The sequence below is a fragment of the Phoxinus phoxinus genome (assembly GCF_949152265.1).
Source record: "Phoxinus phoxinus genome assembly, chromosome: 20".
NCBI lineage: Eukaryota > Metazoa > Chordata > Actinopteri > Cypriniformes > Leuciscidae > Phoxinus > Phoxinus phoxinus.
Genome location: NC_136895.1, coordinates 16,715,848 through 16,733,180, shown reverse-complemented (window position 1 = coordinate 16,733,180; position 17,333 = coordinate 16,715,848). Strand labels below are relative to the sequence as shown.

At 35.5% G+C, this 17,333-nt stretch overlaps 2 protein-coding genes across 2 annotated transcripts; one reads left to right on the top strand and one right to left on the bottom strand.

Annotated features, from left to right (window-relative positions):
• Nucleotides 1-5,419: 5,419 nt before the first annotated feature.
• On the bottom strand, nt 5,420-9,237 carry LOC306988820 (interferon-induced protein 44-like). Its single transcript, XM_079593967.1, has 8 exons — nt 9,145-9,237; nt 7,729-8,272; nt 7,513-7,573; nt 7,240-7,435; nt 7,008-7,160; nt 6,763-6,934; nt 6,578-6,678; nt 5,420-6,340 (listed from the first exon to the last, which is right to left on the bottom strand). The coding sequence occupies exons 2-8, from the start codon at nt 8,270-8,272 to the stop codon at nt 6,170-6,172; spliced, it is 1,398 nt and encodes a 465-aa protein (XP_079450093.1). The 5' UTR covers nt 9,145-9,237; the 3' UTR covers nt 5,420-6,169.
• A 362-nt stretch (nt 9,238-9,599) lies between these two features.
• Nucleotides 9,600-15,624, top strand: rab11ba (RAB11B, member RAS oncogene family, a). Its single transcript, XM_079593968.1, has 5 exons — nt 9,600-9,759; nt 11,129-11,324; nt 13,793-13,986; nt 14,075-14,155; nt 14,441-15,624. The coding sequence occupies exons 1-5, from the start codon at nt 9,720-9,722 to the stop codon at nt 14,584-14,586; spliced, it is 657 nt and encodes a 218-aa protein (XP_079450094.1). The 5' UTR covers nt 9,600-9,719; the 3' UTR covers nt 14,587-15,624.
• The last annotated feature ends 1,709 nt before the right edge of the window (nt 15,625-17,333 follow it).

Sequence of the window (17,333 nt, the reverse complement as noted above, 5' to 3'; positions counted from 1 at the left end):
GATTTTCAAACATTTGAAAATAGTATTCAAATGTTTTTTGAATTTGTCACGGGTCAATCTCAAAAGAACAAATCTCAAATCTATTTATCTGAAGCATATAGCCATATATCTTAAGGCCATTTTGTCTCCTAACCTTATGCTTGCAGTTTAACACAAAAGTGTTTGTTTTATTATTCATACCACAACAATAAATGTATTTCTATACATTTTATAATATATTAAGACAAAGAAAAATTAATTTTCATTTTAAATGGACAGCATTATATTTACAGTTTTTTACAATCGCTATGACAGTTTTTTCAATACATTTAACAAGTTTCCTAAACTCTTAACACAGTTAGCACAACATCCGTCTTTGTAGGCTATACAATTAAAACATTTCTTGTTGCTTTGACACAAAATGCATACAGTTAACACAAATTTAAAATGCTTGAACTTCTTTTACACACAAGCTCAAACAAGACCAAAACAATGTAATTTTACTGCCAAATTTACAAATGCGTTCACACTGTGTGTAAGAACAGATAACTTCATGTTCTAAACATAACTTATATAGGCTAAAGTCAAAGTGAAAAGCTGTTCATATTGTGAATTGAAACAAATATATTCCCTGTATTTTATTCCATTGCTACTGAGAAACAGCTTATTGAAGTTATGCAAATATATAAATTACAGCTGATTCCAAAGCACACTCAGGTGTTGAGGTTCTTTCAATCGCATGATCATATGTTATAAAAGAGGACTCTTTGGGCTGATCTTGTGTGGAAAAGGAACAATATAGAGCAACACAAAGAGAAAGAAAGAAAGAAAGAAAGAAAGAAAGAAAGAAAGAAAGAAAGAAAGAAAGAAAGAAAGAAAGAAAGAAAGAAAGAAAGAAAGAAAGAAAGAAAGAAAGAAAGAAAGAAAGAAAGAAAGAAAGAAAGAAAGAAAGAAAGAAAAATGCCTGCACGAGGGAGAGGGAGACAAGTACCAGTACAGTAATGTCCTTTTGCAAATAAAGTCTTTACTGCAGGAATTCTGTCTCTGTCTCTTTTTTTTTATTCTTTTTTTTTCATAAACTGTACATAAAGCTACTCTGAGATGGTCATTCATTTTTTGTATTGAATTTCTGCAGCAAAAGAAACAAAATGCATGCATTTACTAAACCCAACAAAACAAAAATGTAGAGAGGCTTCAAAAGAAACTTACAGTGCAAAACACAATCTATGATCAATACAACATACTGTCTATTGTATAAGGGCAGACCTGACACATGACATAATGCAGTTTCTGTAATTTCAGCAGATGTTAGTGTTCTTTCCGTCATTGTGTTATGATTGAGTAAATGTTCCTGTTGGAAGAGAACATGTGTTAGTGTTTTGAATAATTATTTGATTTTGAAACATGTTTGCAGTGTTTTGTTAGATGTAGTGTATTGTGTTAGTGTATTATTGTATTTTGAAAATTAGTTTTGGAGTTTAGTTTACAATGTGTGATTTTGAGCATGAAATTAACCGTTTTGCCAATTGTGTGTTTTAGGTGTGTTGGTGCGTTAAGAGTTTAGCAAAAATGTTAAATGTATTGAAAAAACTGTCATAGCAATCGTAAAAAACTGTAATCATGACTGATGATTTTTTTTTTTTTTTTTTTTGCTTTTATTTAGGGTCTAAAAAGGTGAAACATGTAATGATCTATCTCTAAGAATTTTCATGTACACTTATTATATAAAAATATAGTGTCATTACACCATAGTTAAACTAGATAAACTAGAACAAAATCTTAAAGGGGTCTTAAAAGAGTCTTAAAGGGGTGGTAAAATGCCATTTTCACAAGATGTAAAATAAATCTCTCATGTCCCCAGAGTGTGTGTGTGTGTGTTTGGTGTGTGTGTGTGTGTGTGTGTGTGTGTGTGTGTGCGTGTGTGTGTGTGTGTGTGTGTGTGTGTGTGTGTGTGTGTGTGTGTGTGTGTGTGTGTGTGTGTGTGTGTGTGTGTGTGTGTGTGTGTGTGTGTGTGTGTGTGTGTGTGTGTGAAGTTTTAGCACAAAATACCCCACAGATATTTTTATATAGCATGTTAAAGTTGTCACTATTTGAGGGTTTGCAAAAAAGCTCCGTTTTGTGCCTGGCCCTTTAAATGCAAATCCGCTGCTGCAGAGGGCGGGGTTTCAAGCAGTAGTATATTCCTGCACAACCGGAGGCTGCAGTTTTAGGACCCCAGTTTTAGGACCGCAGTTTTAGGACCCTAGTTTTTTGTGACAGCGCCACCTACCGAACTGGATGATATAGCGGCGGCTGCTGTTTCAGGACCGCAGTTCTAGGATCCAGGTGGTTTAGTTTAGTACATAGTATCAAGATCCACCTTGATCCTAAGTCTCATTAGAAAATAAAATATATATATGTTTTAACAAATAAGATTATGGAATAGAATAGCTCCTGCAGCAGGTGGATTAGAGCAAGTAGCATCAAGCTACGACACAATTTAAAAGATTAATATTAAACTTTTACTTAAAGCTCACTTTAAACCACCATCGAGTAAGATAGGATATTTGTACCATATTCCGGTCGCGGTTTAAAATGGTTTTAAGTCATAAAAAGATGTTGAAATATGGTATAATAAAGCAATTTATATGCAACTAATGGCTACACCTTGCTTGGCAATACTGTAAACATTCTTAATTCATATGAAAATACCCAAAATTGCACGAAAATCACACACAAACCACATACTCGAAATCGTGCATTTATTAGCTTCTTGTTTCGGGTGAAGAGATGTGTCTTAGCTTTGTTATCACGGATAACAGGACCGCGTCATGCAGAAAAGCAGGATTATTGTCACGTTAAACCTTTTATGTCACGTGAGATGATTGACAGCTGTACAGCGAATGAGACTTGCGTACATTACTGACGCAAATCAGGAATAGGAGACCCAGATCTCTCTGTGTTCGCTGTTTGAGTTTTATCATAAACACTATCGAGTCTTAGATATTTCTAATGATGATCAGTTTGTCCAGATAAAATAAGTAAGAGTGTGATGTTTTAACGAGTAATGAATGTTGAACAATCTGTTGTGATTAACAATGTGATCTGTTATCTTTGCCGCGAAAGGGGTTAAATTTGTTTTTGGTAATCCAGTTCTGTTGGTGGTGCTGTCACAATAAACTAGGGTCCTAAAACTGCGGTCCTAAAACTGGGGTCCTGAAACTGCAGCCTCCCGTTGTGCAGGAATACCCTTCTCGTTTCAAGAGCTCATGTGAGTTAGCAGCTGCGATTACCTCACGCAGACACACTAAAATGACAGAAACTGTTCTGCCTTTAATGTTAAAACGGAGTCAGACAAAGATGGAGAGACTCAAGAAGAAGTGACAACATGCAGAATGCAACAGGATGTCTCTGAATGGTTAGTTGATGAATTTATGTTGCTGATGTGGAGTTAACTATCTTGTCTAATCCAGCCTTTCTCAAAGTGGGTGCCGCGGCACACTGGGGTGCCCCCTGACTGTGTCAGGGGTGCCGCCAAAAAATTACGTAGGCTAAAAAAAAAAAAAAAAATTGACATTTCATATATAAATATATTTTAATTTACATGAATACATTCTTCTTCTTTTTAAACATATAAACGGATTGATAAAATTGTAAATTCATTTTAGATAAATATATATATATAAAATTAACCATAAAAATCCGTCTCACATCAGTAACTGTCATGACGTCCCCACCAGGGTCGCTCTAGCCCCCTAGGGAGCCGCGCCCTAGAGATACGCGAATGGGCTTTTATTTCATCCGCAAAGTTTTGCATCACAAAACTCATCTGTCCGCCATCCATCCGCAAAAGCGTTTTTGAAAAATGTTCAAAACCGCACCGCCCGCCTTCCGCTGATTGGGCGATGGAAGGAGACTAGAAAGCTCTTACCTAACAATATCAGTAGTGAACTCCGTCTCCGATCGGCGCACAGGGACAAAAATAAACAAATAGCATAAATTAAACGCACTTCGGCAAACCTGACCTTATCTGATGCTACTGTACAATATTTTCATTGTAGCCTAATAGAAAACGCATTTTGGCACATTATTTCAACATGCTGCTATTTAGCCTACTACTAATGAATGCCTATTTCACTTTATTTTTTAGCAAATAGATAGAAAGCTCGAATAAAATAACAAGTCATTTACATTATAGGCAAACTCTACGCACTGTTATGTCAGGGTGACAACTAACATTATAGGACAGCGCCGCCGCTCCCACCAAATGCAGACATCCCAAGTCTCCTGGGAGTCTCCCGCATATTGATAGCGGCTCACTGATGCCCGCGAATTAGTTAAAATCTCCCGGAATCTAGAGCGAGCGCGCCCGCGAGACATAGACTGTGCTCCAAACCGCGTAGCGCGTGCACGGCAGAGAGGGAGAGAGAGCAAGAGACCGCCTCATGAAGCGCATGTAATATCATTCCCCTATTTTCTTTTTTTGGATGTAGGTATAGTCAGATATACCTATAATAATAATAATTAATTAATAATTAATACTATTAATATCCCTGATAATAGGGATAATACCCCCGGCTTGTGCATGCGCGCATGTAGATCTTTCTCCCTCTCTCGTTGCGGATTATTGTTTGTGTGAGTGGGTGTATGTGTATGTGGGTGTGTGTGCATGCGCATATGGCACGGATAAAAACAAGTACTATATGGAAAAACATTCCTGCTTATCTCTGGTGCATTTTTTAACATGCATCTTTTTCTTATCGTATTGTATCTGATTTTATTTATTTTTGTCATGTCTGCCCCTTTTTATTTTATTTTAACTGCATCCTGCACTTCATTTTCTCCTGTTCTCCTGGTCTGGATATGTTGTTGGGTTCTTGTATTGGGCGGTCCACCTCTTACGGTTTTATGGCATTTGTGTCTCTGATTAATTATTTTGTGAATTACTTTGCAAACCTGTGTTTTTAAAGTTGCTATAAAGTTGTTGTTATTATTGTTATTGTTATTTACAGTTCGTATTATGCTCTGTTCATTATTGTCCTGTCTAAATAAACAGGACTTTTGCATTTATATTTGGGTTATGCAGTGTTTTAAATTATATTTTACACTGGGGTGCCTTGAGATTTTATGCACTTTTGAAAGGTGCCCTGACTGAAAAAAGTTTGAGAAAGGCTGGTCTAATCTATCGCCGGTATAGGAACTGTTGTGAGATGCACACAGAGTGACTTTCTATTGCATGTGAAAAGATGGATGCTAAAGTTTGAGCTGACTCACACATGTACTCCTCTTCTCAACATGTACTGCGTGTTCCCGGGGGCGGGGACGTTTATGTACATTTTAGGCTTGCTGATGTCACTAAACCCTGGAGGAATGTCGTGTAGTCCATACCAGCCGTTTGTTGTAGTCCTTTTCTTTAAAAGCAAATATCTTCCTTTGCTTTGAACTTTGAGCGTTGTAACTTTGAGACAGGAACAGTACTACAGAGATAAAATTATTAACCGTTGCTGTGATTGGGTTTCTGTAAAGTTAGAAAGTATTAAAATAATCATGTCTGTTTCAGCATGCAGGTAATTATGCAAAGTCTCTTTTAAAACCTGTCTTTTAAAAATAAAGTTATTTAAAATAAAATTATGCAAACCTTCAAGAGAGGTTTTTATCACAGTTGTTCCAAAATGATCAAATGTAGGCTACCATTTTATCATTATATAAAGTATATTTCATTAATTATATTTTTCTGTACAGAAGTAAAAGTAATTTAGTCATGAAAATGTGTATAACAAATTGTTAATTTTTATTTTAATCTTTTTGAACAAAACTTTCAAACAGAATCACAAATGTCCTATTTATCGCAATAAATAAAATTCTATGCTTACACAGTTGGTGTGATTTCTCTTAATTCGCACTACAAACATACATTAGTATTATACTAAAAACCATATTGTGGCACAAAAATATTAATAGCAACAGCAATAATGCAACATGCTTAAGTGATATAAAAACTTTGTTTGCACTTCCTATCATTACCTTGAATGAGAATGTGAGATTCTTAAAGAAATAGAATGAACAAAAATAACAGAATAATCTTTAGATGCCTTATTGTGGTCATCTAGAGATGTACATCGATAATACGTAGTACAAGCTTACACACAAATATAATATTAAATCAGCTACAAAGGGAGATAAAACTCCACTAGCACTTTATAAGATTGTCCTAAATAGGACCAACATCATCCAGATAGTCGTCTGCAAAGTTGAGCATCTGCTGTATAGCGGTGAGAAGCAGGACGTCACAGTTGAGCTCCAGCTCCAGCTCCTGACTGTAGTTCTTCACCGGTAACACACAAGACACCGGCACACCCAACCGAGAGCTCACCTCCTGCACCTGTAGAGACAAAACAACATCTCATTTACATTGATGCATTTAGCAGGCATTTCTATCCAAAGTGACTAAGATGAGCATGAGCAATTTGTCACAAAACCGACAATATTCGTAGTATACAATGCCAGGTTTAAGAGAGGTTAAAGGTTATGGAGAGTGACTCTGTGCTTTGATGTGAAGGAACAATAAGTCACTGAGTCCTGAACGAAAAGTCCATGTGATCGTGTGATCATGCCTCACCTTCGTCTTGATGTAAGAAGTGATATAAATATTTTGAAGATCTTCCACCACATCAGGACATGCTTCATCTACTTTTGTCATCAAAACCATCTGGGGAATGCCTGAAAATGTGTAAATAACCATTAGTTAGTCTTGGAACATTTGGCATAAGACAAGAGTTTTACAACAAACCGCAAGTAACTTACCCAGTGAGTTCACTTTTTTGCGTATGGCAGTGAGTTTTTCCTCTAGTTTGCTGGACATGAGGGAGATTTTGGTGGCGTCGATCACATACACCACACAGTGGATCTTCTCCTGTAGAGATGCAGGTCTGGAGGCCTTTTGCTCATCCGGTTGAAATGGTGTTGTGGGGTTGAACTGAATCAAGAGGATTTAGAGTGAAATAAACATTTTGTTATTTATACTTCATTCTAGAGAATAGTGCACTTACTTTATAGCGGTCTGGTACGTGGCCTTTAAGAATGCTGCTGATGTCATCAATGTCCAGTCCTGCACCTGATTGTTCCTCGAGTCCCATGGTGTCACACAACACAAATGGCAACAGCTTTCCCTCACGACCGTCTTTCACTGGGTATGTGCGAAACTACCAACCAAGAAGAGAAACACATTAAGACCTGAAGAGAGACTTCTGTAGGAAACACTGAATCCTGTTGAATCTGTACCTGTGTGGTGAGACTAGTGCCAGCAGATCCTGACATGGCTTTACTGGTCATGCGGCCCATGAAGACGGAGTTGATGGAGTTGAAGAAACTGGATTTTCCAGCACCTACAGGACCGATCATTAGGATTCTGACCTGACTCACAGACGTCGTCATGGGTTTATAATTCCTGATCATCTTCATGAGCTCGTCTCTTCGTCTACAACAGAGATCACAACTTTATTATAACAGTACTGTATGAAATCAGCAGAAAAATATCAGTGAGTGAAAACTTACTTTTCTGTCCACTGAACATTCCTCCATGGCTTTATCTTGACACTGATCTGAGGATCTTTTTCTGAGGACGTTTTATTATACAAATTACTTTCACCGTAACATTAACAGCAGTACATTTTAAAATACTGGACTCTGAATTTATATAATTTACAGTGCATTACTATATGATGTTCAAATTCAATAAATAATTATAAAAAATTCTGATAAATCACTTACTCTGTTCCACTTTGTACACTTCACATTCATTCAGATCATTGTCGTTCCCATACAGTGTGGCAGGATTAAAATTGAATGGATCAACCATCGCTCCATATCCACCATATACATTCTGTCCTAGTTGTGTATCATACACAACTGGTTGGTTGTTGTAGCAAAAGTACAACTGTTGGCCGAAGTTTGGTGCTCCAGCATCATCAAGACGGGCATTACATCCAGTGTTAACTTTGATGCAGAGAGGGGCTCCACCTTGAACTCTGAACAGGAAAGCTTTCTCATCTGTGATTTCTCGTCCACTTCGAGCATAATCTACACTAGTGTATCCACCAAAGATGTAGCCTGAACGGTTGTAGGCTACAAGTAAAGTGGGACCCTGACGGTCACATCGCTGATGGAAGGCAGAAGCATCATATCCATGAACAGAAGCTTTGTAGAGAAGAGTCAGTTCAACATTCCCCAGCAGGCCACAGAGCTGCTTTCTTTGCTTTTCTGGTAAACTAGAAGTGAGGGAGTTCAAGCTTCGATTTCCCTGACCTTTTCTCATCTTTGAGACAAGACAAAAAGACATGCAATATAAATTACAGATCTTTAATGTATAGATTTCATATACTTTGTTGTTCTTTTTTTATTGATTCTTTTAGTTTTGTCAATAATTTATTGTTATATTTACGAATATATATTAAAGCAAGCAGTATCTTTTTTTTAAAAATCTAGTTGTGTTTTTTATTTTTTTACACTCATAGAAGTAACCACACTTTAGTTAACACGACTAACAGTAAACTAATATTTAATTAATGCACGTGTCAACATAAACTAATAAATGTTCAACACAAGATATGTTACGTAGCCTAATATGATATCGCAGATGGAGCTCAGGGTGGAGCCGCATGACCAAGCCTCACCATTGCAGTGTTTGCATAAGGTTTATGGTTTATGGTTTATGCCGCACTGAAACTAGACCGTTTAACTAGAAATGAAACTGAAATCAGCTCGACAAAGAATGCCTGGACAAATTAATTTTTATTTAGGCTAATCACTGCAATGTAATAACAGTTTGTTAAAAGTGAAGGCGTTATTGTTACAGTGTAATTATGTTTAAGTAATAGGCTATTAAGCAACTATACATGTAGGGTTAGGGTACGATTAGGATTTGGTTGATGGTTAGTTGCATGTAATTATTCATAATTTACTGTTATTACTACGGTAGGAACATGTTGCCTAACATATGTAACAAGGACACTGTAAAATAAAATGTTACCAAAGTTAAAATAGCTACTTATTTAGATCTGAGAAACTACTTTCGTGTTTGAAAACGATAGCATTAATTAGTTAATTAGCCTACGTTTTAAATTAGCCTAGAACATTGCAATTTTTGATTTTCATGATTTATGATAGGCTATCGTTTATGGAGCTTACCTTTTAACGGTATCTTTGTGCATCAAACACTGAAATGCTCTTCGAACAAGATCATACACCATGCAGCATGAAAAAAAAAACACATGTAGCCTTAAGCTCCTCCTATAAAACACCGATCTGCCCTTTCCTTTCCATTTCTTTTTCTCTGGCCTTTCCTATAGATCTATCTATCTATCTATCTATCTATCTATCTATCTATCTATCTATCTATCTATCTATCTATCTATCTATCTATCTATCTATCTATCTATCTATCTATCTATCTATCTATCTATCTATCTATCTATCTATCTATCTATCTATCTATCTATCTATCGATTAAATATTTTTTATATATATACAACACTCACTGCTGCAAACGTTTTTGCATGCTTTAATGAAATTATATGTATTCAAATCTGCTCTGTCCGAAATAAGTAATTCTCTGTCCGAATCATTTCGGTTTGTTTTGTGAACCGGTTCAAACAGACATTAAAAAGATCCGACTCAAAAGCGATTCGTTCACGAATCGGACATCGCTAATCAAGGGAGATCCGCCGCCAACAACAACACACTTTCTGTGCGGTAAACCAACCATGGGGACCCGTGACGACGAATACGATTATTTGTTTAAAGGTCAGTGATTAATGTAGTATCAAAGAGAAGAATAGACGTGTTTTGTTTTCCTTGATTATCAAAGAAAACGGCAAGTTTCCTGATGACTGTGGCTAGCTGGTTTAGCTGGAATGCTAGGGTGCTGACATTACTATAGAAATATTAACCGGTGACTTTCAAAGAATCAAAAGTTAAAAGTAGATTAATACATTTTAATAGTGATTTTCATGATTTGCATCGACAGTATTCACTAAACCATTATGCAATTCGATTAATTTAGTTTGTATTATGTTAGCTAAGGAGCTACATAGCTCTCAAACTGCAGTAAAAGCTAAAGTGAACTATATAAAACTAACTTATCTGTTTGAATATACGCAGTTCGTACCTAAATGATAAACAAAATCTCACTTCAGCGGTCAATACCAATAACATCGAAAAACGGGCAACTTTCTATTCGTTTAGTAATGTGTTGCTTAATATTTAGTGTGGTTGTGTTGCTAGGCCATATGAAACTTTTGTCGTTTATTACACAAGAGTCCCTTCTTGATGTTCAACAGGCCAAATTTGGTAATTAATCTGCAATTGTAAGCATTTTTGTAGCTTGGATGTATTTACAACTCGTAATTTAGTTAAATAATTAAGCTGATAGATGAACTCTGTAATGTGAAGTTGACAACAGTAGATTATCATGATGTCATTCTAAAAGTGTGTGTGTGTGTTTTGCCCATTCAAATACGTCTTGTTCCTGTTGGGCTCCATTGGGTTCCTGTTTTTACACTAAACCTTTAAAAAGTTTGAGTGAGAAACCACAAATAGACTAACTATCTGTAGAGGTTTCACAGATGTGCCACATTGGTTATTCTTAAGATTTCTTGTTAAAAAAGCTTTGACCTGTGTTTCTCCAGTTTATCTACAAACGTTTTGTGAATTACTTCAGGTTTCATCTAGAAAAAGTGAATGATGACCACGTTGCAACCCACACAGTATGAGGTGTTTGATATTTTCTATGCATTTCTCGTTCTTTATGCAATTTTTATGGTGTCAAATTGATGGAGCAAAGGGAAAATAACAGTGGAAGTGTGTTTGTAGATTATGGCTTCTCTCATATCTCTCTGGCCTCGTCATGTTGAAGTAACCAGGATGACTGACTAATCTAGTGTTTCTGCTTTTCAAATGATGACATTGTATATGCTTTGGGTGTACACTTTGGTTTGTGGTTTAATTTCAAGGACTGTTCTGTTTTTTGGCCTTCATTTTATGTTTTATTCGTATGGTGATGGATGGCTATAATATCTTCACTATGAATATGGTTTTTATAGGGGCAGCTATTAAGCGTTATTAGATATCAGGTCTCGCTCGAAACAGCCTAATGTTTTCTTATGTTTTCTAGTGGTACTCATTGGAGACTCTGGTGTGGGGAAGAGTAACCTGTTGTCCCGTTTCACTCGGAATGAGTTCAACCTGGAGAGCAAGAGCACCATTGGTGTGGAATTCGCAACCCGCAGCATCCAGGTGGACGGCAAGACCATAAAGGCTCAGATCTGGGATACAGCAGGACAGGAGCGCTACAGAGCCATCACATCAGCGTGAGTACATGAGCACTGCAGCACACACAGCAGGTCCCAAAGTAAGGTTTAAAGGCTTTGTTGCGAACTAATAATACAAATAATACGTTAAAAAAAATGTACAGGGTAAAATAATTATTAAACAATAATATACATAATACATAATACATAATTATATAATAATGTATAATTTTATAAAACACAATTCATTTGATTTATTTTATAGAAATATTGTTGATAATATACTTTGATTTAAGATAAATTATAATCATTTTAGTCATATAATATTATTTAATAATTATTATTGTTAAAATAGTTGTAATATTTAAAATTCTTTATTATCATTCAAAATAAATATGAATTATTTTATTAGTAATAATTCTATAAAGTAATTTTTAGAAATATTGATACATTATTTTTTACTTTAAATAATTGTATTATTTGAATTCCATGAATTCCAGTTTTTCTCAATCACTTTGGCACATTTTTCGAAACAGTCTTAACATTCTCAAAACTGTAAGCTCAATTGTCACAACTGTTTTCTGGAACATCAGAACTCTATGGCATGTCTGAAAAAGTTTTATATACTATATATATAATATATATATATATTCCAAACTTGATTGTTTGGTTGGTTGAATGATAAGATTGTGATTCCTATTTCGTTACAACGGCCATTTGCCAATTTAGCAAACATTTCATGTCATAGATATTTATGGAATATAACATGTCTGACAGATTTTGATCACTAAATGCCTAATTTTGCATGTGAGTGCTCAGACGATGAAAGAATGTTTAGAAGTTGTGAAGAGTTTGACAATTTCACTGAGATTCAACTCATCAGTTTTTTTTACCTTCCCGAAACCTAAAAGCCGAGGGGAGAAATGCCGGGCGTGGATCAAGCAGTGTGGGACGCCCCATTCACAACTAAATGTCGACAGGATTAACAAAAACAACCATTGCTTGGAAATAATGACTGTTCTTTGTTCATAATGCATATATTTGAACGTAAAATAAGACGATTAAAGGCAAGACAGAGGCTCACTGACATACCGGTACTTTATATATTTCAGCATTTTGTTAATCGACGGCCTACTACCGCTGAGTAACTTTACCCCAATCCGATCACGGCTCTCCCGGTGTTAGTGTTATTCAACACGATGTATGGATAAGCTGTTTGATTTATAATTATTCGATTGTTTTCACATTTCACTTACCCTGCTGTGCATGAACATAGCTGTTCCTCAATTTGTGTGTTTCCCATTTGAATGGTCAGCGTGTGAGGCGGCTGCTGCTTGCGCTGGGACTATAGGCTTTAGCTTAAATTTTGATGAAATTATTCTCTAATCGGTTGCATATGTCATGGATATATCCCTTGAATGCATACTGCGGTCCCTTTTGTCTTTCTCTCTCAGATATTTCACCTGTTCGCCAAAAAATACTAATCATCTCCTTGGGAATGTCTGACACCGGTGCATACATACTGTAAAAGACGTGTCAGGCGTAGCAACAGTAACTAAGGAGGGCGGGGCTTAGTACTTACTATTTTGCACACGTGCCAAAACACATGCAATTTGCTTAAATCAATAAGAAATTCAAACCTGACGTGAACAAGAATCTAATTGTTCAGAGATCTGAACTGAACCTATTGTTTAGAGGGGAAAAAGTCTCATTTAAGATTTTAGCCAAAGCGATTGAGAAAAACTGTAATATGATAATTTGATTTATTTTATAGAAATATAATTGATAATATTATAACTATTGATCATTTATTTTTATATAATAGTATAATAAAAATAATAAAATGTATTCCAATTTTAGTACTATTATATTACTATTTTATCATTAGTAAGAGCTCTATAAAATTATTTTAGTTTAATAATTCTATAAAATAATAGAATTACAATAGAAAAAATATATAATTAATAATTCTATAAAATTTCAATATCAAAAACTATTACAAAGAATAATTGTATTAATAATCCACTACATCATTTAGTAATTTTATTAATCATTATTGATGAAATTATAATATTTAGAATACTTTAATTTATTATTTATAATAATAGTAGTAGTAGTTGTTGTTTTTGTAATTTTATCAATAGTAATAATTCTATGAAGGTTATGGTTCAAATTTAAAAAAGTATATATATACATTTTATTTCTATTTAATATTATTATAATTGTATTTCTTGTATTGAAATATTGATAATACAGAATTATCAGTTATAAAAAAAAAATATATAGCATAATTAGTCATTTCATAGATTAATTGTATAAAAATATCAAAATTGATTACAAATCATTTTATTCTTAATGTACTGCATCTCTAAGTAAAGAATCATATCATTGTCAGAACAAATACATCTTTTTTATGTACATCTCTTTTTTTATATACATCTCAAATTATCTTTACTGAATATGAATTTGAATATGATCCTGTATGATTTACATTTTCAGTATGTGTTTTGCGTGGATCTCATTTACAGGTACTACCGGGGTGCAGTCGGAGCCCTTCTGGTCTATGACATCGCAAAGCATCTGACTTACGAGAATGTGGAGCGCTGGCTGAAGGAGCTGCGGGATCACGCGGATAACAACATTGTCATCATGCTGGTGGGCAACAAGAGTGACTTGAGGCACCTGAGGGCCGTGCCCACCGATGAGGCCAGAGCTTTTGCAGGTGAGCGTCTCCTCCGGCTTTTCCATGATGGTGGATAAGAACAGATCTACTTAAGCTGTTAAAATATCTCTCATCTTGTGTTATTCAGAGAAGAACAATCTCTCCTTCATCGAAACATCGGCTTTGGACTCCACAAATGTGGAGGAGGCATTTAAAAACATACTAACAGGTGGGTCCTGATTCTGATTAAAGGTGCGATCACAGTAGACAGAATGCAAGTCATTTTGTAAGTACATTTATTTTTGCTGGTCAATGTGGCGAATCTGCTCGACCAACTCAAACCCATTGGGAAATCTATTGCCCTTGCGCAAAATTCAGTGGATTGCAATTGAAATGACTGGATTTTGCTCTGAAAATGTGCAATTAATGATAAATGTGACCACACCGTAACACATTCCCATTGGGCATCTCAAATGAAATGCCTCGTAAAGTAACTCGGCTCTTTTTGTTGCAGAAATCTATCGGATCGTGTCACAGAAGCAGATCGCCGACAGGTCCATGCATGACGAGTCTCCCGGGAACAACGTAGTGGACATCAGTGTGCCGCCCACTACTGATGGGTTAAAGGGCAACAAATTTCAGTGCTGCCAGAACCTGTGACCCCACTTCCCCCGGCTCTACCCCGACCCTTGGGCTTCAGTTCCCCTCTATTTATCTCGGCTTTGCTCCTGTGTGTTGTGCTATGGCTACGGCTCTTTCCTCATTTTACCTTGTTGTGATTTCCACGCAAATTCTAGACGTCCCTTAGAAGCGTGAATCTCTAGGTAACATTCCTTGTCCTTTTTTTGGGGGGGGTTCTTGTTTGTTTGTCTCGGTTTCTTTTTTTCGTTACTATTATCCACTCTCTGAATTCATGTTTGCTCGGCAAAACGTTTTTTCTCGGAAGTGATTATTCGGGCGCTGATCGTGTGATCCGCTCCTACGGAAAAAGGATGGTGAGGGATCAGTGTGTCTTCGGCTTCCAGCCACTCTGATGGGTATCCTCTGGGATCCACACTAAACGCCCGCCGTCTGTTGAGCCAGATCCCAGAGGGGACGTCTGACTTGAGCTTAAATGGGCAAGTGCTTTGGGGAAAAAAGTGCACGTTTTGTGAATTCGTCTTGTTTGGATCGCGGGGATACCAAAGGAGGGCTGCTGTCATCTTTATTTCAATTCTTATCCATTTCAAGCATCACACCCCTAGTCCTATTCTGCAATGTTTTACGCCAGGGCTGACGGGTGTGAATTAGTGCAATTTGATTGACGCGTTCAGATTGCCATATATATAGCAGTTATGTGAATGCGTCTGTTAAGCATTTCATGAGAAATTATTCAAATAACAGTTATATATATATAAACTATTCATTGCATTGCTGGGGTATTATAGCTCTTCAGTGGGAAAATGCAATGTTCTGCAGTGTTTTAGATGGTCAGTTGTCTCACCGGTCTGTGAAAACGTCACTATATATTCGATTGTTTGACTTTAAGTGATATGGCTATTTTGGAAATGCCTTATGTTTTCCCATACTGTGATTAAGATGCCTTTTTCAAGTGTGGTTATGTGACATTTACACATTCATGAAGTCACAACAGCTGTTTTGCCTTTTATCAGGTTACATAAAAATGGAAAATAAACCAAATTACTGTCACAATTGCAATCGTGATTTCTTTTTCTTTTTTTGACTCCATATTGCACAACACGCCTGTCACAGCATGACGTGTATGTCTGAACCTGTACCTAAAATAAGTGTCACATGCACCATGGTTGGCATGACTCATGGGTCTAGAAGGTTACGTACAGACGAGAAACGATCTAAAAACGCTGTATTATTCATGCCAGGCCAGTAGTTGGCGATGTTACTTTGTGAAGAATCTAAGCATCTATAGACTGAACATGTAAAAATGGATATGCATGACGTCACCGTTTTCACAAATTCGTGTTTTTGTAGTTTACAGTGAGGCGATAACGGCATAATAAAAAATAAAAACTTCTAAAACAGTTTTTCAAAAGTTTGCGTTTTCAGGCCCTCAAAATGGCTGTGTCGTGTAAATAAACAGCCAAAACGTATACGTTTTGTCGCGTAAACGGCTCTTAGGCCCCATTAGTTTCCATGTCACAAGGAATACACCAGGTTAAATACAAATTAAGACTTGTTCGGGTTATCATTACCTAAGGAGCTGGTTACACGACACTGTTTTCAACTATAACCTGTAAAACTATGCGTTTCAGCCGTTCATTTACACGACAACAGTGTTTTGGGGGCCTGAAAATATTAACTTTTGAAAACGGGTTTCGAAGGATACGTTTTAGAAAATTATACCGTTACTGTCTCTGTGTAAAGTACAAAAACGTAAATTTGTGAAAACAGTGACGTCATGCGCATGTGCATTACGTGTTCAATCTATAGTCGCGTAGTGTTTCTTTACAGTGACATTGCCAACTACTGGCCTGGCATTAATGATACAGCGTTTTTGCAGATCAATTAGAAATTGACTTGGCAATAAACTGAAATAAGTTTGTTGAAGCACTAAAATTACTAACTGGGAATAAATAACTAAAACCTAAATAATAATGTTTTTTTTTTTAAATGACAAAAGCACACAATGAAATTGCTAAATATTAAACTAAAATTAACATAAGAACTAAATATATATAAAAAATAAAAGCTAATTCAAAATATTAATAAATCTATAATAAAATAACAATGGTTTATCTATGTCAAAATTCATGTCTTGATTTTTAATTATGGCTTTGTAAATAAGTAAACGCATTATACCGTTGCTATTTAGGATTTTAAACTAGTTTTAATTCACGTGTTTAAATCCAAGATTTGGTAAAAGTTACATGCAAAATTGACCAAAGACACTTTTTTTTTTAACATTAATTTTGTTCATAAACAATTTGACCACAGCCTCATATCAAAGAAAACTACTCATCAAAAGAAATAAAATTAAGATTTTTAGATTAAATTTTTTCAAAACTCAGGAATAAAAGTGTATCTTAAGCACTAAAAATGAAATATTAAATTAAGTTTGTAAATAAATAATAAAGTTTGTCATAAACGTATTCAATTTGTTCACTTGCTAAAAATATAAAAAGACAAGTATTTTTAAGAATGATTCTCAACATTAAACAATCTGATAAAAATGACATAAAGCATATCAATTAAGCACAAAATTAAAAACCTTTTTTTTAAGGAAAGCTATTTTAGATTACATTTCTTAAACAATTTAGTAAAAACTAAAAAAGACGTAATAAAAGTGCACATTCTTAAGCACAAAACTGAAAAATTTAATATTACAGCAAGTAATGCGTAAACACATTTTGTTCACTATTGCTAAAAAAATAAAGAAAGTATTTAGGTTA